The sequence below is a fragment of the Pararge aegeria genome, chromosome 17 (assembly GCF_905163445.1).
Source record: "Pararge aegeria chromosome 17, ilParAegt1.1, whole genome shotgun sequence".
Classification (NCBI taxonomy): domain Eukaryota; kingdom Metazoa; phylum Arthropoda; class Insecta; order Lepidoptera; family Nymphalidae; genus Pararge; species Pararge aegeria.
Genome location: NC_053196.1, coordinates 16,475,004 through 16,501,796, shown reverse-complemented (window position 1 = coordinate 16,501,796; position 26,793 = coordinate 16,475,004). Strand labels below are relative to the sequence as shown.

The 26,793-nt window shown below is 37.7% G+C and overlaps 2 protein-coding genes across 2 annotated transcripts in view; both read right to left on the bottom strand.

Annotated features, from left to right (window-relative positions):
- Nucleotides 1-431: 431 nt before the first annotated feature.
- LOC120630964 (sarcoplasmic calcium-binding proteins I, III, and IV-like) lies at nt 432-1,236 on the bottom strand. Its single transcript, XM_039900334.1, has one exon. It carries the CDS (start codon nt 1,129-1,131, stop codon nt 580-582), a length of 552 nt encoding a protein of 183 aa, XP_039756268.1. The 5' UTR covers nt 1,132-1,236; the 3' UTR covers nt 432-579.
- A 17,470-nt stretch (nt 1,237-18,706) lies between these two features.
- LOC120631278 (protein transport protein Sec31A) overlaps nt 18,707-26,793 on the bottom strand; it is a 31,676-nt gene continuing 23,589 nt past the window's right edge. The window contains exons 24-28 of the mRNA XM_039900762.1: nt 24,884-25,021; nt 23,716-23,901; nt 22,530-22,649; nt 21,481-21,552; nt 18,707-20,950 (exon numbers count right to left, since the gene is read on the bottom strand). Of these exons, the coding sequence (XP_039756696.1) occupies nt 20,762-20,950; nt 21,481-21,552; nt 22,530-22,649; nt 23,716-23,901; nt 24,884-25,021 (705 nt within the window). The 3' untranslated portion in view covers nt 18,707-20,761. The remainder of the gene's footprint in view (nt 20,951-21,480; nt 21,553-22,529; nt 22,650-23,715; nt 23,902-24,883; nt 25,022-26,793) is intronic.

Here is a 26,793-nt window from a genome sequence, read left to right as displayed (position 1 = left end):
TTAGTTGGGGCGCGCTTGCCTAGAAAATGCCTATTCACTCTTGCCTTGAAAGCATTCAAGCTGTATGTATCAGGAAACACCGAAGCCGGAAGAGCGTTCCAAGCTTTAGCAGTATACATTATAGTTTTCATTGGGTATTCATACTATATCTGCATTGTATATGCAGATGTTATTATATGTCTTCATATTTCTGTTATTTCTTTAAGTACCTACTCAGCTGTACTCTTCATTTTTTCTCACATTTAAAGGCTTCTGGACGAAATCTCTTTAGAGATAAAGTGTACTTGTGCACGTCCTTTTTATATGAATATTTTTTAAATTTCTGGTACCGTATAAATAAATAAAATTTATTATCCTATATTATTCTAATTCATAGTGCTTTAAGTACGTTATACCTCAATTGAAACTCATAAATACATAAGTACCTTAAAACATCTCCATATCACTTTTAATAAATGCCAAACGTTATAACATATATATCACACAACATATCAATAACATAGTTATTTAGGATCAAATTACATTCCATACACAAAACATTAATTATTATTTACATAAAAAAAACTTAGTTAAATAGCACTAAAACTTCGCCTTTCCAAAGATGAAGTTTCCGGGTGCATTGGGATCTTCAGTTGTGAAATATTCCTTCCACAATTCTTGGAATTCACCCCAGGATACATTAGCCTTTCCTTTTGACATGTTTCTGAAGGCCGCTAGAGCATCGTCCTTGCTGAGGCCAAAAGACGCATAGACAGATGAAAACTCCTCTCCATCGATAGCTCCATCACCACTCGCATCCTCCAATTGGAAGATGAACTTGCAATACAGACTTTGCCACTCGAGAGGAGAAGCCGGGTTCTTAGCGTACTCCTCCCACATTGCAATCCATTCATCTACACTCACCTGGCCGTCTTTATCAACATCCGCACGACTTTGCAATCCCTCCCATATCTTCAGCAAAGCAGATTGCACTTCCTTGTATTTGGCATCACCAGCTGACCAGCCTCGTAGCTTAGTTATATTTTCAATCGCTAAATCGAAGTCACTCTTGTCGATTGAACCACTTGCATTCCTGTCGAAAAATGAGGTAAATACGTGCAGAAGCTTCTTCTTTCTGAAGTCAGACACCATTTTTGAGGATTCTAAGAAGAATATAAGAGAATAAACAATTTGACCAGGCGAAAACTAGGTACTCTATTCACTAGAAGGTATCCAAACTATGATGGAGATATGCTCGGCAACTGTTTTATAGTGATGTAGTTACTGCAATTATATCACTTTTATCTTGTATGAGTACTGAGGGACATAGATGACGGTGATTTGTTATCTCTTTCACTATCTGTTGTCTGCAATGCAGCGAATGTTTTCTTTTTGATTAAATTATAACAGAGCAATGATGTCTTCCAATTCAAATTTAAATTATAAATTCTATTATTTCAAGTAGGCTTGCTCTATGAGCACTTTTGAAACGTCAATTCTATCATACCGCCGGTTGAAAAGTAAATTATACCGAGAAGTATCTGGTAAGAAACTAACCAGTTCCCATATAATTTTACAATTTAGCAATAATTTTTTCTATATGAAATGAAATCTTAGCAGCCTGCTTTCAAGCAACCATAACCGTAACGTACTTAAGTTCGAAAACAAAAAATATATAAATGACGGCAAATTCCACGGCAGTGGAAATAAACGATTTTTTTTTTAATTTGCTCAGCTACTTGATTGAAGCCTCATTTTACCTTCCAAGGCCGCCAATAAAGCTTCTTGGGACCCCAACATATAGCGTTCCAACCAGCTATGCGCCCGACTTAGCCCGAGAAGTTAAGTTAATTTAAATTTTTCGAAAGTTTTAACCCCTCTGTCCATAACTTATCTGTATAGTTAAGTATTTGCACTAGCATTTTCCGTACTTACAGCATAATGACAAACTTTTCTCGGTTTGTTTGAACAATTTTGTTGGATTTTTGACTGAGTACCTACCATTGCCAAAAATATTGCTATTTTATTTGTTAATAAGGCCGTGGTGGTTGCTAGTTTAGGTATACCGCCATAAGAGGGGGGAGTTCCACATAACTTCCGTCCTGTCTGCAAAGGTCGAAGTTAGCCATAAAACATTTCTATTTAATTATTTATAACAAGTCCCGTCAGAACCGTTCATTATCCTGGGACATCTTGGGAGTAACCAAACAAACACATTTGCAATATTAGTAAGGATACGAGGTTACCATGTTTCTGATCTACTCGTATAAGTGTCATCACGTGAAGGATAGACTTTCGGGTCCCCATGTGCTGGAGTGGCTGACACTAGATGGACAGACGACATAAAATAAGTTACAAGGAGCCGCTGTATACAAGAGCCACACACACACACACAGCAAATACGTTGCTAAAGCGAAATAAAAAAAACTAACGCAGGCCGAATCGCGGATAACAACGAGTGTATAATAATACCATAAGACTCAGTCGAGCTCTGACTTATCATCAAATAAAAAAAACAATGCGTTCCTTCCAAGACATGCATTATCTTAAAACAAAAGACTTAAATTAAAAATTCAAGCTGTAAGTATACCATGTTCAAGTTATACAGGCACGCATGTCTTGTTTTTCCTCCCAAGTAATCCTTAGCCTTAAAGTTTTGATCTACGAAACCAAAGATAGGTAAGTGACTTCAAATTATAAGACTCTGTTCCTTATATTATCGTATAAGGAACAGAGTATTCAACTTTTGTATTCTAGCCTATTAAAGTTCCACTGCTGGGCATAGTTCTCCTTTCTCTAAGAAAATATGCCTCTAAAGCGTATAGTCTTTAACGGTAATATTATTCATAATAACAGGTTTATTCTTCCCACATTGTCATTGTAAAAATAACTACTTTAGTCACATTGTCCAATACCTGCCCAGTAATCTAGAGAAACTTATAGTGGTACGTAAGGTGGAGGGTAAAAGGTCACACGGTCGATCTTCTCGTCGCTGGTCTGACTTTGAACTTTATTAATAAATAAAATAATAATTATTTAATTAATAAATAAAATAATAATTATTTAATTAATAAATAAAATAATAAACCGAGATCGACGGCTTAACGTGATCTGTGAGATGGACAACTCCAATTTCCTAACCAAAGCTGGGCTGGTCCTGAGAAATTTTAGCAGAATCGAAATCAGAACCTTGGGGCTCGTGATAAAACATACGCTAACCACTGCAACAACGTGGCATTTATTTGTTAGATACATATATTTATTTTTATGTTTATAGGCGAGCGCTTTACTGCAATCACACCTGATGGTAAGTGAAGATGCTGCCTAAGGTGGAGCTGTGGCGCGTGCCTGGAAGATGCCTATTCACTCTTGATTTGAAGGTACTCAAATTGTAGGTACTGGGGAAAATGGAATCTACAAGGGCATTCCAGATCCTTGCGGTATGAATCAGAAACGAATATGCAAAGAGTTATATAAAGAGATCAAAGGAGAGAACTTCAGGAGCTACATCCATTTCTAACAAAAATTGTATCTTTGGTATTTCTATCTTCGCCTCAGGGCCGTGAAGTGGAAACGCGAAGGTTTGTTTTCATCCCTTACGTCTGGCCGCTGATGTATTAGCGCGGCGCACGCTCGGACGTCTTTGAAGTGAGATTTCGAAGGATACAAGAACCTACTTGCAGTATGGCGCTTCTAAAATGTCCGCTGGAACCATTTGTACTTGCTACGAAAGTGAAGCGCTAGTAGCCTAGTTGTAAGAATTCGATTTCTCTTTCTAGGGACCGAATGCAACCGAACCCCGGGGCCCTTTTCAAAGTTATGTGCGTTTTCAATATGTGAAATGAAATAAAAAAAAAAACGACATAAAACTCGCATGCCTGAGAACCAATGGAATACCTATAATTTATGGAGGAGTCTCCTTTTGCCGTTTGATTGTAACGTAATAATAATAATGAATAAATAATAATAAATAAATTAAATAGTTCAAACAAACTAAAAAACACGCTTGGTAGCGTAGTTTTTCTTGATCTATTATTTTTATTAGAGCAAAATTAATCGGTAACCCATCCACCATTAAAGCAATAAAATATAGATAAAATATTTTTTTTTATTCAGTGTGCCCGTCTCTCGAAATGCAAGTTCTAATTATTATTTAAAACAGGCCATTAAATAGTAACAGCTAACGCCCTCTACCATCTAGTAGCTTAATGTTTTCTGTGGAATTTGTTAGGTACGCGAACGCCATAGGTTTTTACATTTGGGTCTAGATGGCGCTGTAGTAATTAGTAAAAAATCTTATTTTTTATAGTGAAAATTGTAATAATCTGTTTAGATTAGTGTATTGTCATCGGTCCTCAATAAATCTACAAAGTTTGAACGAAATCTGGCCGTTTAAAGTAGGTCAAAATCGCGCCCAAAGAAGTCGGTTACAAACAAACATACAAACATACAGGTGAAGCTAATAAAAAGCGTGTAAAATACTAAGACTGTACACATCGCCTTCTAGCCCCAAAGTAAGTGTAGCTTGTGTTATGGGTACTAAGATAGCTGATGAATATTTCTGTGAATACGATAAACAGAAATTCTTATAATATACTTACATATAATATAGTTATTACATAAATGAATTTGTTTAAATTAAGATTTGCATGTCATATATTATGACTTAACATGTATGCCTACAATGTTTTATGCAAATAAAAGAATTTGAATTTGAATAAACACCCAGATACTGAAAAACATTCATGTTCATCACACAAATATTTTCACGTTATGGGAATCGAACCCACGGCCACGACTTAGAAAGCAGGTTCGCTGCCCACTGCGCCAGTCAGCCGTCAATAAGTTTTAGTCTTTCGATACCCAAGTCAATAAAACAAATAAAAAGAACATCAAGATTTATTAGCAGGTAGGTATTAGGTGAAGTTATAAGTAAGCATAACTTTTCCTAATAAAAGAAAGCCAGGGCGTTTAATGAGCTCATAACACCAGCCCGTGGCTGATCCACGAATAACGGCGGTTTATGGCGAGTTTATGGTGTAGAAGTATATATTTGCCGCCGTAATCTGTTCTCTGAATAATATTACGAAACGTTATTATTTATGGGGAAAGCCATATTGTAAAATGTACTAAAATAGGCATCGTTTTATAAGTAAGTAAATCCACCTACGCTATAATTTATAGCATACGATCAATGAATCATCCTTACCCCAACAAACTTTCCTATGCGTAGATGATCTTTTATTATTGAAGTCAAATTCAAATTCCAATTCTTCATATTGCAGAAACATTTAATATTAGGTGTTTCAGAGTTTGGTAGCACAGATTATATTATATTTCGTCTTAACAATAGCAAGCGGTGATAACCTAGTGAACTTCGGTTTCACTTTCGGAGAGCCGAGTTCGAATCCCAGTAACATTTCTAAATTATGTAAGTTTTAAGTAATTAAAATATCACTGAAGGAAAACATCGTGAGGAAACCGGCATGCCTGAGAGTTCTCCATAACGTTTCAATTTTCTCAAAGTCGTGTGTAGTCCACAAATCCACACCGAGCCAGCGTGGTTGACTACGGCCTAAACCCTACTCTTTGTGGCATGAGACCCGTGCCCTGTAATGGGTCTATATGATTATGATGACGATAACAACAGGCATGCAAAACTGTTTAAATAACAATAAATACATATACGAAACTCTGCTGAGCTCATTGATCATCGTATTAAGGTCTCCCAAAGTGTTTAATTCAAATTTTTCAAATTCAAATCTTTATTTGCGTGATTGCAGGTTAACAAATTTGATCTTATAATAAAACGTAACAAGTTACGTGCTACAATCTGCCATTCTATGGCATGCAAATTATAATAACACCTTAATTATAAAATTATTTTTCCAATTTATACAAAATGTCAGAAAATCAAGGTATCAAAAATTGTGAACTTAAAATACAATGTCAGCTTAAAATTAAATAATGTAAAGTAAACCAAAATATAAACCTAGAAATACAATAATTTAAGCCTTTGATTTTAGATATTCGAGTCTACTGAATAAAATTGATGAAGCATAAGCCATTCAATAATTTTAATCTTAAATTAAGGCAGAGGTATGTCAATTAAAGTATTTGGTAATTTGTTATAAATTGTTATTGCCATACAAAATTATTTGTAACTAACACACGGTCCAAAGGTAAAACAGATCTTACCGAAATTTAGCACATTCCTACTTAATTTATAGCTTGTACCCAGTCTGGCTAATATGCTCGCAATTAGATAAGTAAAGTATGTCGACCGTCGTCCTATTTAGAGATTAGATAACTGCCTCGTTGATCTAGTGTTGAGCATATTCGACAGCAGATCCATGTAAGATACCAATGCATAGTATTGGGGTTTTCAATCAAGACATTCTTAGTACCTGCCCCATTTTTGGAAATTCGTAGTGATTCACCCGCGTGCCTCAGTGAACACGTTAAGCTGTCTGTTCCTGATCTCTTTGCAGTTGTATTAGAACTGCCATTTCACCAGACTATGAGAGTGAGGGAATAGAGGAAATTGGAGGTCTTGAGTACGATTCCCAGATCCGGCAATAATTGCCACCACCATTCGTAGTGAGGAAAGGAAAACTTTCCCGGTTTGATATACTAGCTTTAATGTACTAGTTTGAAATACTAGAGCACTGAGATTTGATAATTTTTCTTTTAACTTTCCGCTAAAAATCTTAGATTTTCTAAAATCGGGAAGTTATTGTTTTCACCCCGTTTTGAAAAAATCATCGAGTTTTCATCAGATCCTGAGAATTTGAACCGATTCTGGAAGGGCTTTCCAGATCCTAGCGATGCGGATCAGAGACGAAGATGCGAAGCGCTTCATAATTAATTATTAAAGCCCTCTAGCCTAAATTTCAACTACGTGGTGGGTATATGTCATTAGCATCATCACCAGCTTATAACAGTCCACTGGTAGACTAAAGGCCTCTCCCACCGGGACGATTTGCTCGTTTTTACCACGCGGGGCAGACATGTTGGTGCTTGCAGTACATGGTAGTAGTAACACTGAGGAAGTTGTTGCCCGTTCTCTGTTATATTCCCTTATTTTAAATGACAATGTGAGATAGTGATAACAAAAAAAAACATATGGATAAGTTTGTTGTGAGCTTTTTCTTAGACCAGGACGCGTTTGCAACCCTCGTAGCTTTAGTTTTAAGTTTACGAATATGTTTACCGCCATCATCTCACTACCGTATACTTCTCATGTAATGTACGCATCAAAAATGCCACCTATGGGCCTAATTGAATAAATATATTTTTGACTTTGACTTTGTCTTTGACTTAGTCGCCTCGTATGACACCCGCGGGAAGAGGAGGGGAGGTGACTACGTATTCCAATTTTCGGCCACCACACAGCATCACAATATTATGTCCTATAAACGATGAGGTCTTTGCCGAGAATGGATTGGACATTAATAGGCTAGGAATGATGATGTTAATGGCACAGTTAGCTGAACTCAACAAAACATTTTTCGCAAACATTAAATCAGTTCTAATAATAGACATAACTAGAAAATTAGAAAGTATGGATGTTTGTTACTCAATCGCACAACCATGGAAAAATGGCATCTAATTAAGCACATAGATCCAGTATAGTCTGGAATATTACATAGGCTGAGAAGAGATTTGTTTTTTACACAGAGCAAGATATTAGAGAATAAACATATAAATGTACTACAACAATACACACATCGCCATCTAGTCCCTAAGTAAGCGTAGCTTGTGTTATACTCATATAACTGATGAACATTTTATGTTATAAATAACTAGCGTACCCAGCCCGCTTCGCCGGGCTAGATTTTGCTTTATTTTATTTAAACAATAAACTTACATCATTAAATTTTTAATTTAATTCTCATAATATGTTAAATCATTTATTTCTCTCCGTATTCATTCTCTTCTATTCTCTTCTCGAGCGGGTGAAGATCATTATCTACACCCATGTACACCCAACAATAGAATATCATCATAGTAAATAAAAGCTGTATTTGACAGTTTGACAGTTCAAAAATAGGAGTGTTCCGATCGTCACCAAACTTTACAGGATTACTCGCCAGGTCAATCCGGAGATTCCCTGAAAGTTTTATTGAAATCGGTCCAGCCGTTTCGGAGCCTATACGAAACATACCCACACACTTCCTCTTTTATATATATAGATAGATAGATATACATAAAAACACATAATATTTTAAACAATTACAAATGATCTTTAAAAGCTAAAGGTCATTATCTAAAACGACATTTGAATTATATAGAAAATGATTTTTTTTTATTATGTAACATCATAGTTTGCTTTAATTAATTATCTCAGAGCATTGGCGCCGACTTTTTTTTCTCCATCCATACAAAGATTTGCCCGGTTATGACAACGCTGGGCAGGCGGGTTCGTCATCGCGGGGCCAGAGTGATCGCACCGGCGTCGCTGCTGCCCGACACCTGTCTGTGCCATTTATTCAGTCTAGCTAATTTGAAGTGGTTATACCGCCACTTTTCGATCGCCAAGGCCTCCTCGGTAAGACGGCAGGGGGCACCACGTGCAGGTGAGGTTGGCATTTTGGGAGGCTGACTAGTACTAGCCTCCCACTTACACCCTAACAAGCCGGTTTCCGAAAGGGCTTTAGTACCATAGACCACATACATACGCTGCGGCAGGTTATACAGAAGACCCAAGAGTATAACCAGCCACTTTGCTTAGCGTTTGTGGACTATGAGAAAGCCTTTGATTCGGTGGAAACCTGGGCTGTGTGAGGTCACTGCAGAGATGCCGAATTGACTACCGGTACTGCAGAAGCTGACACTAGGGGTCATCATCCGTTCTCACCAATTATACGGAGAAATCTTGGTAAAAGTCAGAGAATAACATAGGTTCACACTATAAAATCTCCACGTGAACGTGAACGAAGTCGTGGCTAATAACTAGTTATATATGTTCGAACAAAAATACAGATTAGGTCTAATATGAAAATTCAAATTTCCCAAGACCCCCGTATTTTAGGGGACATAAGTTCGAAAGCGAATCGCAAACAAGCCAGAATTTGCGCCATGCATCAAACGTTATCTGACGCGCAAAAAACCATCGCGCGCCTAACATATCGCAGTCCGCAAATTGCTTATTGTTTTATGAGTTTACGGGTGCGGTTAACCCCTCGTTAACCCTGTTAAATCTATTTTGAACTCTGAACGACTTTATTTGAATGTTGCTACCTACACAAACCAATATGCTTACGAAACCATCAAAATTCTTCTTTGAAGTTATATTACAAATTCGTACCTGTATATTGTATAAAAGTTTTTTTACGTGTTATTTCATATCAAAGAGTAAAAAAAGATTTATTAATACGTTGCGCCACACATAACAATGTCAACGACACCACTAATGTTATGTGTGGCACAACACACAGAAAAAGGAGCCAGTTCAGCGTTGTGCTGCATGAGCCATGCAATTGTACATGCAGCGCAGATTTTCAGCTGGCAACTCGTGCCAGGTGATTCTACGGAAATGCTTAGCTGTTCGACGACCACATTACTATCTATATATATAATGTTTTGAGAAAAAGATGAAAAATACAATTCAGCTGAAATAAAACCGAAAATAGCGTCATATCAACCCATTACCGGCCCACTACAGAGCACGGGTCTCCTCCTGCAATGAGATCGGGTTAACTCTGTTGTCTATCACGCTGGCCCAGTGCGGTTTGGTGGACTCCACACGAGAACGTTATGTAGAACTATCAGGCATGCAGGTTTCCCCACGTTGTTTTCCTTTGCCGTCGAAGCAGATGATATTTTGAATTACATAAAACACACATCATATAACTTAGAAAAGTTAGAGGTGTGTGCTGGGATTCGAACTTGGCCCTCCGAAAGTGAATGCAAGCTCCTACCCACTGCGCTATCACCGTTTCAAAAAAACAGCGTACTTCCACTGAAAGATATTATCGACTTTTTAAAGGATCTTTAGTCAGTATACTTTTGCGAACTAATCCCAATATGTGTTCCTAAAACATTAAATCTGCGTAATTAATCCCAGTCGTCGAGTCGAAAGTGACGTTTTACAGCAGTTTTCGCGAGATTTACGCATGTCGCAAGCCTATCGCGAGATACGTAATAACCCTGCCAATCACTCTATGGCGCAGCCCCCAATATCAATACTCACTAATACTCATAATAGTTAAATGTGTATTTTATGCAAGTTCTATATGTCTCGCCGATGAGTTGAAAATGTCTTTTATGCAAGTTCTGTATATCTAGGAGATGAGCAACAAGTGCCTTTTATGCAAGTTCTGAATGTTCGCATGTCAGTTGAAAGTGTCTTTCGTAGGAAGTTCTGCATGTCTCGGAGACCGGAGTTAAGTAACAAATATCTTTTATGCAAGTTCCATATATCTCGCAGGCCAGTTGAAAGTGTCCTTTATGCAAGTTCCGTATGTCTCGCCGATGAGAGGTAAGATTATTTTATGCAAGTTCTGTATATCTCGGAGATGAGGAGCAAGTCTCTTTTATGAAAGTTTTGAATGATCGCATGTAAGTTGAAAGTGTATTTTATGCAAGTTATGTATGTCTCGCATGCCAGTTGAAAGTCTTTTATACAAGTTCTGTATGTCTCGTTCATGAGTAGAATGTGTCTTTTATGTACGTCTCGGAAATGAGTAGCAAGTGCCTTCTATGCAAGTTCTGTATGTCTCGCGTGCCACTTGAAAGTGTAGTTTATGTATGTTCTGTATGTGTCGCATGCCAGATGAAAGTGTCCTTTATGCAAGTTAAGTATGTCTCGTCTATGAGTTGATAGTGTATTTAGGTCATACAGAAGACTTACATGCGAGAAGCATGTGTCTTTTATCCAAATTCTGTATACCTCGCAGTACCTCATCAATGGTTTATTATTATAACAATGAAACTATCGGATTTTTCGATTCGAATCGGATCGAATAAACACCTGTATATAATTGCCAAATCCTTCAATCTCTGCAAATTGAGTAAATAAATATGTCTTTCCTTCTATTGATACTCTTTGAGGTGGTTTTACCTTAATATTTCATCAAGTGAATAAAACTGTGATGAATTGACGAATAACATAAAAGTAAGGAGTTTATATTCAATATTGCATGGACAAGATGTAAATGAATCCCCCTCATCCATACAAGCCATACAATCCATACAAATCATGCAGGCATAACCAGACATGCTTCAATATTGTATTTGTAACAAAAACCTGCACTGCCTAGGTAAATAAGAGTGATATTCGTCTCAATGTAGATATAGATCTGGAACTAGATGTGGCATCATTTAATTTAGAAATAGCCATATTTTAAATCCTAATTACCGGCGTTCACCACTTTATAAGATGTATGAATATGAAAATAGTAAAATAAATAATAAATTAATATTGGATATTTTTTTGAAGACTTGAATTTGTAAGACTTCGATAAATCAGGAAGTACCAACCGTTGCCGGCTTTTATTTAGAGTTATTAGTGTGCTTGTGTGTTTGTAGTGAGTTTGTTCTGATAAATTCTCAGAAGAGAGAAAGGGGAGGTACGGGTGTTTTATCATATGTAGGTAGGTATACAATCGGTAGTATAAATCCGAATTTAGAAAAGTAACACATTGCACATTAAAATTTTAAATTGTTTACTTATTACTGTGGTTACTGTCACAAAACTGTTATGATAATGTTTCAAGTCTGAATAGAATGAGAGAATACTTTTTTATAACATGTATCATTTAGTTTTACAAGCAAAGTTGGTAAAACGAGAAAAGTCCACTCCTCTCATTGTACCTACTTTGCTTCTATTGCACGTCTTTTTATTTCTGATTTAATCATGGAAAAAATTTCTCAACTCGGCCCCTCAGCATCACTCTATAAATAATCTAATAAATAAATATACTACGACAATACCCACATCCATGACCTCAGTCTATGTTAGTGTAATACTTTTTATGTTAGACCCGTTTATCTTGACCCTAATAACTCTAAAATAAGTTGGGAGTCGTATATAATTAACCAAAATTTTCTATCCTTAATTAAGTCGTGTTCCGTTTGCCCAACTATTATCACAAATGTGACTTTGTGGACATAATAAACTGATAGATGTAATAATAATAATAATAATAATAAAGCTTTATTTACATTCCTTACAATTAAGTACCTTACTGGCTAAATATAATAGAGTTAAATACAATTTTCCTTAATCCTAAATTATAATTTTCTATTTTAATGTTTTCATAGCTAAGTAATATATTGCCCTTATTGTACTTATACTATCTAATTTACGTAGCGGCGGTAAAAGCCTCCTCCATATTTTTCCATTTGCACCTGTCCCTTGCAAGAGTACTCCATGTCTTAACCGCAACTTTCGCGATGTCGTCCTCCCATCTTTTCAATGGCCTACCGGGTCTTCTCTTCCAATCCATGGGACGCCAGTTGGTAACAATTTTTGTCCATCTACTATCTTGACATCTTTGCATGTGAAATAATCTGATAGATACTAGTAAATAACTAGATACCTCTATATAGAATTACATGAGCACACACCCCTTTTATTTAAGCCACATTGATTGATAAAGTACTTGTTGTCTAATATCTTATCTGTGGTTTGAATACGGGCACTGCAATCTAATCTAGGTATCGAATCAGGGTTTAAAATTGACTTATCGAATTTAGGAAACCTAATTACAACGTTCTGGAAATAGCACGCATTAAACACTGACGCAAATGGTTATCGCACCATGAATCACGTTATCAAGATATAATAATTATCTGTAAAATGATGATGAAGGAAAAGAGCCACTGCAAAATTTTCTGTTGGTATCTTCTCGGTAGAATCTACTTTCTGCTGCGCTGCTGCTGATTAAGTCGGTACGGTAGTTTCTCCTATTAGAACATAATTAAGAGTAGGTACAATATGCATGGAGGAGCTTATATTTCAACAAATGAGTTACGATTAGATTTGTCTTATTATTATAGGGGCATTGGGTTGGAAATATCCAGTCAGTCTAAACTCTACATATTGCGGACCTACTGCCTGTGGGTATGGAATCACACGTCATCACATCGGCTCCAAAGAGGGTAAATGAGTGGGTATAGGCAACGACTTTGATTATAGGGTGCTCTGAAATAATCTCAAAATATTACAAGATGAGGATTAGTGAGACGTTATACGTTATCACGTTTGTTTATTTTTAAATCACGTGATTAATTACTGACTACTTTACTGATAATTAGAGCAATTATATACAGGTGTTTATTCGATCCGATTCGAATAGAAAAATCCGATAGTTTCATTGTTATAATAATAAACCATTTTTGAGGTACTGCGAGGTATAGAGAATTTCGATAAAAGACACCTGCTTCTCGCATGCACTTCTTCTGTATGACCTAAATACTTAGAAAAGAAACACTCTTCAAAAGCAGAAGAAGAAACACTCTTTACTATGAGTACACCGAGCCTTAAGTGGCAAAATGCAGTAATTCAGTATATCGACAACGACAAGGAAAATAAAATTAAGCTTCTGCTGTCCGTTTGAGATTTGTGTTTCACTCACTCATTCTACATTCATCATCATCTAAACCCATTACCGGCCACGGGTTCCTCCCACAATGGGAAGGGGTTAAGACTTTAATCCACCATGCTAGCCCAGTGCGGGTTGGAGATCTCCACACGCCTTTGAGAACATTAAACACAGCTCCCAGGCATGCAGGTTTCCTCATGATGTTTTCCTTCACCGTCCAAGCAGGTGATTTTTTAATTGCTTAAAACACACATAACTTAGAAAAGTTAGGCGTGCTTCGAACTCGCCATCACCGAAAGTAAAGTCAATGTTTTACCGCTTTATATACTCTATACGTAATACTTAATAGGGAGATTACAAAATGCGTAATAACATTTTACAATACAGCCTGGGTTGGTCCTTGGGTTGACGTGGCGCGTCCAGTAAGCATTTGTATCGGTGTTCGTGTATTATTTTTAATACCGCTTACAAGCCGCAGCCAGTGCGCGGTAAGACGACCTCGTTACACGTGGCTAATCCAAGAACGGCCGGAGGGAAGAGTTTCCAATGCCTTCGTATTCCGTCATTCATTGAGCAAACGAAGCAGTCTAAGCGACTCTTTATCCATAGTCAACTAATATCCCACTTGTGGGCGCCAATTGCGTGCATAGAGTCTGCACAGGGTATGCAGATGATATCAGATGGAGAAAATCTCCAGTACGAGTTTTTTTATTTTGGCAAAAACAGTCATTACATGGAAGAAACTTAATACATATATACAATAACAATCTTATAACATAGACTAAACATTGCAGAAAAAGTAATAAGCTGAGTTATAAAAAACTTAAGGATAGTCATTGTAAGAGTTATAAAAAGCCTATCCTTAAGTATTTATAACTTCTGCTGGAGATTTTCTTCATTTTGTATCATCTGCATACCCTGTACATACCCTCTATTCACGCCACTAGTGGGCGTAGGCGTCTCTCAAAGTTAGAGGGATTTAAACTTATTGGAAGTTGCGACGCTCCAGTGTTGGTTGGCGGGTTATTGGAATATGTTAGCAATACTTACTCAATCAAAATCCAAAATACTTTATTGCACAGTAGAACTAAACAGAAATAAATAAAAGAGAACAAAGGTACAAGTCATTTAAATTTGTGTAACAAAGGCAGCCTTATCACTTATAGTGATTTATTCCAAGCAACCATTATGAGAAATTGACTCCAATAAATTTAATAATTACTAATAGCGGTGCGCAAAGCTCTAAGAATATACATCTCTAAGAATATTAATAATTACAAAAACATTAATAAAATAGACTAATACATATTTCCCTACTGTAAAATAAATAATAATGGAAATAATATTCAAATAATATACTTGTGGAAGCGGTGATAGCCCAGTTGGTAGGACCTCGACTTAAGTTCGAATTGGCCGAGTTGGTATCCCAGCACGCACTTCTTACTTTTACATAACTAAGTTATGTGCGTTTTAAACAATTAAAATATCACTTGCTTCAACGGTGAAGGAAAACATCGTGAGGAAACCTGCATACCTGAGAGTTCTCCATAATGATCTCAAAGCTGTATGAAGTCCATCAATCCGCAATGGGTCAGGGTGGTGGGCTACCCCTTCTCATTATGAGAGGAGACCCGTGCCCTGTATAGGATGATATGATGATGAATATATCTGTAATAATAAGCGGGGATAAACTTCTCCTACTCCATGTTCCCGTGCTTTAGCCAATGCTTTGAGAGTTTATAAAGCTGTGAGAAAAATAAAATTTTATACTATCCCCGGGGAATGTCTCGTGGCTATGCTAGTCGTAATGCCTAGTTGTGTTGTAAATGGAACCTCCCGCCTGCTACTTTTAACTCTCCTGCCCTCTTAACTACGCGAGGGAAATCGTAGCTTATTATTTGACGTTCTTCTTGGTGCAATGGAGACCCACAATCCAGACTCCGTCGATCCCCGGGACAATGAGCGCTCGCGTTGTATGCGGCGTACCAGGTATTTCCCTTCCTCTGACTACTATATTATACGCTAAAGTGCATCGTCAGCCTAATTAATGTCCGACTAATGGGCAGATACCCCCTCTCTCATATAGCGAGATATTTTATTAAATTGATTAGGTTTTTTACAAATATTCTAATAATTATAATTTAATTAATAGTTTTCAAGAAACAATTAAAATTATATTTGATTAACAACCAATGTTCATGATATTGAATTGGTGGGTATTTCGATATAAATACAACTGCATCATCGATACACTCCAGTCTTGCATGGACTCGAACGATCCCGGTGTCTTAGTCGTAATCAGTCAGAGGTATGATACAAAAGCCCACGTGGTGACCTTGTTCGATTTGACTGTCACCTGAAATTACGATTATTGTTTTTCAGACTGTGGCCATCTTTAAGTGGTGATTGTGCTTTTATTTATACCATTTCAGTTATATTTCTGTGTGATATATGTACTTGAAAGTCTATGTAACCATCTAAGATAACGTCTGTGTGACCATCTAAATTATTGTGAGATTGTGTATTAGCTGCACCATATTTGTCATGCCAATAACCTGCTATAAGTTGTCTGTTTGTTATGTAAAAAGAGGAAGTATTGAGTTTCTTGCCGGTTTCTTCTCAGTACAATCAACATTTCGAATCGGTGGTAGCTTCACAGTTTTAGATTATTGATTATAGGCCTGAGTATGTTTGTGGGGTCGCAAACTTTAGTCAGGATGGTCGAATGTTACAGTAATTTTTTGAAGTGGGTAAATAATTAAACTTTTGGTAACTATAATTCTCGACTGGAACGATACAAAGATACCTCCCGATGTCTTAGTTGTTATCGATTAACATACCAAAGAACAAACATACACTATAGTCTGTCATGTTAATTTGGTATGTTAATATAACCTTAACGCAGCATCGTGCCGGTACTTTAAATCGCTTTGAGGTACGTCTTTGAAAGTAGGGTGGTATATAGACATCGCTATTTCTCTCATTATGCAAATTTGTGTCCGACTTTTGTACCGACTAATGCACTCGACTAACGCTCGCCCAGGTAGGTACACTCAAGTGTTAGAGCCCAAAGGTCTCTGTTCACCAAATGACCCAAAGTATTTTGACCAAAATTATTAATTAACTGGTGTAGAGTGACCTGACGGTATAAATATTTGTTTTCAAAAATTCTCTTTGCTTGATCACAGTAGGTAGGTAAGGAATAAGTCGATCTGACTGTCATCAGTTTTAGCTAAAAAACCGACTTCTAACGCTTTAGTCATACGATATTGTCCGTATTCGAGGTAAAGACGGTAAATTTTGGTCAGTATAACAGTCGGTTCCCGTCAGTTGAGACTGTATTTTCGTCAACTAAGATTACGAGTTTGTACTAAACGACATTATCACGATAAAATATAAATAAGTTAAATGTCGACAAGGAAGAAACTATAATAGTAGCAAAAACAAGATCCATACTTACGTATAACTCGACAGGCTACCCGAAATAAATGAATTTTGAATTTTTTTTCAATTTTGAATTTGAACCCCTCGTTAATATCGAGAATTCTTATAAAAGTAGGTATAAGGTATATTCTGTCGTGTCAATAAAACTTAAAACTCAGTGAGAATGTCGTTAAGATCATTATTCCTAAGTACATCGTGTGTACTCTAGTTACACGAAGTACACTTGATACAGTAGTGCATTAAAAACTGCGAACCTGTACCAGCAATTATCAGAATGGTTGCAGCAATGATTGCTCGAACAGCGAAACGCAAGAGGGTAGCTCCAGGGGAATGTTTATAAATCACGAGGCGGCTACGATAACATGTCGTCGGCATATCCAAACATGGGCCTCAGCATGTCACTCCAATAACCTAAATTAGAACCTAGTAACCTTAATAGTCTTACCACTGTACCTTGTATTCAATGAGCATAGAATTGTTTAGACAAAAATATATAGTTTTTCCTGTCGGGAAGTTTTTTCTGATCGCCAATATACTCTATTCATCGTCTGCCTTATCTACCCTCATGAGTATCTATTATATGACTGAGAAGAAAGAAAAATTAAAATTAAACTTTCTCACAATGGGTACATGGTTCTCAGCAGATGGAATGCCCCACTGATGGGCACAGATGTTTTACAGGATTTATATTCTCTTAGCGGTTCCAGTACGGGTATAGCGATTTCTATCCCATCATCTTACCCTTATTACATGTTATTTGTGGTCAGCACAACATGTCTGCCAACCCGAAGATACACTTGTAGTTTTGGTTTTGGAATATGTAAATCTTATGCGTGATATGAAATCGTACCTCGTACGATCGTACGATGCTGGGTCGTGTCGTGACATCCAAACGGAGCTGCTTAATAGTTTTTGAGAGCGACAGCGAGACTAAACGCTTCGACGACGCAGTCTGTTTTAAATACTCATATTTTTTATTGCACAAATCTCATAATGCTTTTCTGCGCTTAAAAGCAGCTTAAATGTTAAGAACTGGAAATCAAAACCAGTACCTTACCCTCAGTATGAGTTTTGTACCTACTACGCTATCAATCTTTTATATTATCTAACCTTCGTTTAACCTTGTCAAAGCCATAGGTAGGTAAACTGGATTGACTAAAAAATGGTGGAAAGTGGGTGTTGGGCACACAGCTCAAACGTATTTTTAAAAAAAACACTTTTCGTTTTAGACGTCCGCTGTGCATCTCCATAATAGCATAATTATTTCAATACGTCAGATCGCTGCATTGAAATAATTTTGCTTTTACGGCAGAAATAAGCATGGCAGAAGTACTTCCCGGGAGAGCTCTGTCACAATAACTTCTACTACTACTACAAATTCATATTCAAAATTTCTTTATTCATGTAGGCCTATCACAGGCACTTATGAAGCGTTCATACATATATGTTTACATAATTGTAAGGTGAAAGCTACGAGGGTTCCAAACGCGCCCTGGTCTAAGAAGAGCCCACAACAAACTTAGCCGGGTAAACATTGAATACGGTGGCATTTTGTTTTACCAATAACCCAGTAGTCCAAACGCATTAATATTATTCTGAATTTATACGCAAGTGTTTTATTTCATTTGTTTTGTTTTTGTTTTATAATATTATTACTCACATACGTTATTATACATAACGTATGTGAGTAATATATATACATATAGTCTATAAGATATCAAAATAATAGACAATTTTACTGTTTTTAAAATATATTTCATAATAGTTCTTTAGTATAAATAAGTATAACTTAAGTATACATTAGCCAACATAATGTTATTAGATCTATTACAAACATGCGCGTATACACTATAAATTAATCATAAAATATATATATATTAATGATATACATATGTATATATAATTGATCGATTCGAATTTCCTTCGGGACATTGAATGTTTGCTTACAACAGTGGTAATAATTTAAATATCTGATAAAAAAAAAATATAGGGTTTCAAGGTTTCAAGTTCTTAGATTTGTCTGACTAACGTAAATTTAAATAAGTAAAACAGTATCTAATATAAAATCTCCATTGATTATGTCATTTTGAAATGTAATGCCATATTCAAACGCAATTCATAACTTAACAGAAACTATAGGTATAACTCGCTTTGTATTCAGCCAATGACTCAATTGTTAAAAATCTGAATAAATGTAATTGCTATTTTCATAGTAAATGTTATAAAAATTTTGTACAGATATCCTATGAATATGCTTATTCAGCATACGATATCCCGCAGGCGGGACTGGGGGATTCCCCGTATGCTAAACATCGACCAAGTTATCGATTAATAAAATTTCTCAGATCTACCACCCATATAGTAGCGTTATTTAGAAATGAAAATGAGTCTTAAAACATGTGTCAGACATAACAAAAAAATAAACAGTTTAAATTATTTTTGTTGTTTGGATTATATGGTATCCTGGTAGATTGATTGTGCACAAAATACTTACGCAGTATGGTTTCAAATAATTCTGACTCAATATCGATATTTATTTAACAGATACGCGGTAGATTTATTACGATTTGTTTTGCATTTTAATTTATGTACTTTTATAATAAGAAATCAATCTTTCATTAAAACATCGTCATTCATAACAAAACTAAATTACATTACTAATATTTATTAATTATATTATATTAAGTAGATATATTATTATGATACATTCATTGTATATTTTTAATAGTACACATGAGGTTCATGGAAAATAGTAGTAATATACTAATTATTATACACAGACACAAAACAGCTGTTTCAAATTAACGTGACAAATTTTAGCCATCGACGCTAACAGTCAGTGGTCAAGTAGGTCGACCGATTTTAATGACATTTCCTACATTATATTTTGTATGTATATGTTTTATCCTACAGCTCTAATGGATGGACCGATTTTAATGACGCTTCTTACATTACATACACATCAGTATCAGGGCAGTTACTTAGTTATGCTCTACGGGTAAGATAAGCTGCAATTTTTATTATATGTGTGTGTGTGTGTTTTATTAGAGAAATTTTAGTACGACTTCATACAGATTTTACATTCCAAACTATCACCTTAAGGGAGGTTAAAAATATTTTTAGTTCCCGAAGCGGTAATGCAGAAACGTATTAAAAAAATATTATTCGACTTTGATTAACTGAACAATGTATTACAAGTGAATTGACCTAACCGTCGCCTCAGTAAGTATACCCTTCTCAGTCGGGCACATGGTGTTGAACAGAGTAGGCATTATGTAACAAAACATCAGGGTAGGCAACACTTTAGGGCAGGATAAACATAAATGATGGTTATTATTATTAAAATTCTTGTTTTCCTTAAAGTTTGGTTGTTTTTTTAACTATTTGAATGCAGGATTAATACTCGCATCCTGGAAATGGACATAGGATGCGTCCGTCGTCAGGATGCGAGCAATTTGTGTGTCAAATTTCATCAGATACGATGCAATGGTTGAGCAAAGGTAACCAACAAAAAGACACACTTCTCATTCCTAACATTAGTATAGATGAATAAATAATTAAGTTTAGTAGAAACTGAATCAACTATTTCGTTCTAGCAATCATCCACGTCTACCATCCATAGTGATGGCATAATTAATATGTAATGAGTAAACAGTGAGTGCAACGAATCAGTGCGGAGTCCGCCCGCAACTTTTGCTCGCATGCCGCTACTCTCAATGAGTATACAAACGAGTTGTTTCACTATGTACTCCTTACACATCCCTTATGCCTCCCCGGCGGGCGCCCCTTCAGCGCGCGGACACCTGCAGCTGCTGGGCCAGCAGGAAGAGCATCTTGAGCCCCGGCAGGAAGGCGGCGGCGGCGGAGAAGTCGGGCCCCGAGGCCAGCGCCGCCAGCGCGTCCAGCGCGGCGCCGTGCTCGCCCGCGCGCACCAGCCGCGCGCACGCGTGCAGCGCCGCCTGCGCCGCCTCCGACAGCTGCGGGCGCCACCACGTCACACCCTACTCGCACTCCGCTGGTGCCGGCGCGACACCGATACGGCGACATTCCCCGGACACGACAAACTAACAGACTCGAAGCCAAGAATTGCGGGCCCTAGCCCCTAGAAAGGGGCTAGAAAAACCACTACCGGGGCAGCATAGCGAATATGACCCGGGTAAGGAGGCGTTGCCTCGAGACCCGTACCCCCAACCGGCCTATTGGCCGTTGGAGATGACTCGCACGTCACGTCACTACTGGTAGTAAGTAATGATACTTATACATATTCCATGTGCCGGAACGCTAAAACAATTGGCGGTACGTCTTCGGTCGGTAGCATGTTAATAGTCCGAAGCCGGAGCCTCGCACCAGATCGGAGGAAATAAATAAATTATAAATTAACAATTGCTCCTGCCGGGAATCAAGCTCCGGATCCCACTTGCAAGACCATAGTTACCACTGCGCCAGGGAGGTCAAGTCGGAAGCCGATGTACGCAAAAAAACTAAATACTAAAAACTAAGCACATACCCTGTTTTCTCTAAGCATGTCGTAAAGCGTTTCCAGCCTCCTTTGGACATCTTCAAGTTTTCTCTTCATTTGCTGTGATGAAAATAAATAATATTATTTATATTTATCGTTCATAATTTTATATCACCAGGTTTAAAACGCACGAGTCAACCGATCCGCACTGGACCAGCGTAGACCTAAGCCCTTCTCATTATGGGATATGTTGATGTTGATGATAATTTATGAGTGAAATGACAATGATAATCAAGCGGAAAGATGGAGGCCTAAGCTGTGAGATAGTTCACAGGAATATTTGGTTAGTTCGTTTTCATTTGTCTAAGTAGAGAAATAAACACATCTCTCTACTTGTCGAACTACGTTCTTAAATTGGGCCGATGAACGCCCATGGATATAATTGTTTTGTAAACGTTCCCTGAGTACATGGTATTTCGAGGTCGAAGCAAACATGCTATGGGGTAGCGGTGTTCGATTTGTCCCTCGGTCGGCAAGTTTCTTTTTTGTTTCTTTATTAAAGGGTTTTTTCAACAGCGAACATGTCATCCTTATAGGTTTACAGTTTCTAGTATTTACACTTACTTCCAACTAAACTCTACACTGCATAGTAACGTAAGCTCGATGAAAAAACGCCTGTTGGAAATCTTTAATAATATAATAAATGCGAAAGTGTTTGTTTGTACTCTATTCCCACCGTAACTAAGCAACCGATCATCTCGATTTTAGCACAGATTTGCAAAGTCAGAGAGTAACATAGATGACTTTTTACCAACGTACTCACGGGACACGTAAAAAAACGTTATGAATAGGGGCACAGAACGCGGACAACAGCTAGTTAACAATAAGATTTAATTGGGGTCGCAGCTCGCCTAGAAAATACTTGATCTCTTTGGCCTTGAAAGTTATTAAGTTACATGTCGCTTTAACCGTGTGCCGTGCGGCGACGGCAGATCAGAATGCAGTTGTCCGCGCCCCGCGACTGAGGGAAGAGGAGAACGGACAGCAGCGTCCTCTGTGGAATGTTCCAGGCGGACAGTGGTGCGGGCGGCACGTACCGGGCTGGGCGCGCGCTCGGAGCACGCGCTGCGCAGCTCGTCGAGCGCGGCCTGCAGCGCGGCGTGCGGCTCCGGGAGGCGCTCCTTGTGCGCGGGCGCCGCTGCGGCCGGCCGCTCCACCTGATCCAATCAACTCAAATCGTTTATTTGCAGATTGGTATTACATTGTTGGTAGGTACACAAAATATAGGGACAAACAATCCTTAGATGGCATGCAAAAAATATATATGATCGTACACTAATTCCTACTTACTATAATAAAACTATCCTGAGTCAATCCACATTATTAAAATAAGAATAAACTTTAAGACTGATATTGATACAAAATTACAAATATCTAATTAATTCATGTCAAATTATAATATCACTGGAAATGTCAAACCTATAATATTGTGTCTGTTAAATATTCTTGGATGGTATAATAACATTTCCCAATAAGTAATTTTTTTTATCTCATCTTTAAAACCACCACCTGCCACGCCAAACGTTACTCATACCTCACATTTTTTTTGTATTCCTCTACGAGTTAATCCTTGACTGCGATCTCGCCTGGTGGCAACTGACGATGCAGTCTCAAATAGTAGCTAGGGCTAGTGACGGAGTACGGTAGTCGCACCCCTAATCGGTTTCAACGCGACATCACCGGCACCTCTTTTTCGGTAACTAACTAACCAAAGCTTCCCAAAAATTCGGAAATTATAAATTCCCCAGCTTAAATTAATAGCGCTCACCGTTGCGTCACACGGTCGTCGAAAAAAGCCAGATATAACAAAAAAATCAAACGCAGCGATGACCTAGTGTACGCCTAGGACTTCAGTTTCGGCCCTCGCCACACTTCTAACTTATCGGAGGCATGTACGTTTTTAGCGATTAATGCCCGTTACTAAACGTTTGAAGACTTGGAATGACAAAACATTATAACTATCGTTAGACTTTAATTAGCTTCTGTTCAACAACATTCCAGAACACACTTCCAGTGGCAAGTCAATCGTATTCCAGAGTTGTTTTGTAGGTACTCATTCAGTACACACACGTTTAATACTTTGCGTGGTCACGCGATACACTTTACTTTTTAACAATAAGATCTCAAATATTTATTGAAGAAATTCATATCATATTTATTAGGAATTTGTCAAATACATTAACTAATTATTAGGATTTAAAAACTAAGAGTATCTCTACAAACCTGTTGAGGAAACCCGGGTTGCACTCCAGTTGGGTACTGCTGATATTGCTGATCGTACTGACCCTGGTACATCTGTCCAGGTAAAGCCTGTTGGCCAGCGTACTGCTCCTGTTGACCAGGGTACTGCGCCTGTTGTCCCGGGTATTGCGCCTGCTGGCCCGGGAACTGAGACTGCTGACCCGGGTACTATGTATAAAAAGTGTACGAATTGGATCATTGTGTTCACAAATGATTTATTATTCACAAGCAGTCAAATACTGGAATGATAGAGTAAATATAGATAAATACTGATATATATCAAAAAATCCAGTCCACCAGATATTTGAATACTACCTATATGGGGATTCTCTTATTAGCTTAACGTTTCTCCCGTAGCTGGTCACAAACCGCTTCGCGTATTTAACTCAAGAGTTCGGCGTCTTAACGTGACCTCCTGGAGTATAAATAAGGGATTCAGGCATCCAAAGCTTTACTAACTTGGATACACATAATGCACCATTAATATTTTCTGTAAGCGTGTCTTGAATGCCATTAGTTGCCAGCGTTTCATTGTTATGAAGCACTTAGGCCGCCAACAAAGCTTTCCTGTTAATAACAAAACTTCTTTTTGACAATTTGCTAAGACTGCATTTCGCCTTTATCCTGCATCTCCAAAAGGAGCTTTACTACGTATCTAACTAGTTTTTTATATCTTTCGAAGTGTAAGTATTAAACGTAAATAGACACCACAGAGGACAAGTCTGCAACCCAGTTTTAGCGGATTTCTAGACGACGCCTTTTTCATTAGCACAGTGGATATATCTGTATATGAACCTAAGTTCGGACTGTTTAGATATATTTAATAATCTCATAGGTTAAGTCTGTAATGGCATCACCGCAACAATAATCTGGCAACGACCAGGTTCCGGGTCCACGACGTGGCACGTTTTTTTTCAACGCTCCCACTAAAATATACGCATTTCTAATGTAATGTACGCATCCTAAGTGCCATCTATGGGCCATTGGATAAAGACACTATTGACTTGAAACGTGCATCGGTGAATTCGCGCACTGAGGATGCTATAGAAGGAGTTCAGAGACATCGAATGTATGCTACGCTTGTTTTATCTCTTTTCTGTACTTTTCTAAAAAACAAAAAACATCCTCGGGGTCGCCACGGTGTACTGACCAGTTCCGCGGGGTACTGGCCCGCCGGCTCCGAGTAGGGCTGGTGCGGCGCCGCGCCCAGGCGGATGTGCTGCGGCGGCTCCACGCCGAACAGCGGGTGCGTGATCGGCGCCTGCGGCTGCGGAGCTTCCTGTTTGGGCTGCCGACCAATGCACAGCGTTGAACCCAGGCGTTACTTACGGAATTCCATGACGCAATGAACAAGAAGCTTCATTTGCTATACTCCACGAAAAGGAGGAGAATCTGTACGTTGTGATTTATAATTTCTTCAATTTTTATACACCGGAGCATCCTCAAGAAATGTTGACTTTACAATAAGCAATTTCTGTTGTCTGCGCCGTACAGATTCTTCTGCTTTCCGCGGAGTATGGCCAATTATGATTAAAGTTCATTGTATAGCACTGTCCCTTGTTACGCCGTTGATATCATTTTACGAACACTTTACTAGAAACAAGCTTTTAATGGTTGTGTGGTGACCGTTTAGTTCAGAAGTCTCTATGGGCACTTTCTGGATGCTTAATTCGACCATAATGCTTAGTAAATGATTATCTACCTGCGTTAACTTATTCGATACGATTTATACGGAATCAACAGAGCGCCATCTAGTGACAATACTGTTTCCCTGTATTGCGTGAACTAGTACGCATTTCTCTATTACGAGAGGTACTATGTCAATAAAACATGTGTTGTTTGAGACTTCCGCCGTGTTTAGTTACCACCCTACCTACAAAGACGTGCCGCTAAGCGTATGTGATAAATATAACTGCTAGACTTCATAACAGATTTGGTTAGCCACCAGGTGATACAGCAGACAATGGCTTACTTGTAGTGGAATAAAAAAAAAGTACGGTAAAGTTTCGAAAAAAATACGCGGTGACAACCATCATAACAGCTGTGTTTACATTTCAGGTCAAATTAAATAGCTGGTTGGGATTTTTAATCAAAAAAGTGGGAGTTAGTAAATTAGCGTTCAACGCTGTGTTTCAGAGAGCACGTAATAATTTGTACCGATGGCCCGATTATATACGTTTACATGTTTTTTTTTATTTACGATAGGTCAGCGCTTGACGACTATCATGCCCGTTAGAAAGCAATGATGAAGTCTAGGTTGGAGCACGCTTGCCTAGAAAAAGCTTATTCACACTTGCCTTGAAGGTACTCAAGTCATACGTGGCAGGAAACAGTGTGATAATAATCTTCCAAAGTCTATCATCCAGCACTGGAAAGTCAAGGTGGGTGGTCCAAAACCCTCTTTGAGTGAGGCCGGTGTCGAGCAATGGAAAGTTAATGGGTGAATGCAACCAATTACTGTACAAGTCATGGTCACGTGAAGAGGACTGACTGCATTTCTGCCTTCAGATTGCTTGCGTCAACAGAAAACTCAACTCTTCGGTCACTAAAAAGAGGCTATGTCTCTCTAAATAATTAAGATAACAACATGCAGCACAAAATACGAAAACCAATACCGAATAACTTAGAATACAGGTTAATGACAAATAACACAAAAAACGTTTACGTATTGTGCACGCCGAAGAAGTGAAATTTCTTTGGTGTGTTTTCGTAAGCTCGCATTATGGTATTGTATACGAAACTCAAGTTTAAGTTGTACCAGATCGGACTTTTGCCTAGAGAGCTTGTGGCGGAAATTTACAAATGAGTTCGTATGATACATTTAAATAAATGAGTACTTAATTCATTATCTCCCATTTTCTACACTTAGTCTTGATAAAGTCTTTTCAATAAATTCCGTGGCCTATTATATATGCCCAAACTAAATACCACCAATGAATTAATAAAATCAGTGAAATATTTCAATATAGTAAACAAATAATAGTATAGAATAATTCTTCATTAAATTTTATTTTTAATTATATATACTCATAAAAATTGAAACAATACACTATCAAACCT

Excerpts from the sequence above, each read along its gene's own strand:
- LOC120630964 (XM_039900334.1), bottom strand. The coding sequence starts at position 1,131 with ATGGTGTCTGACTTCAGAAAGAAGAAGCTTCTGCACGTATTTACCTCA.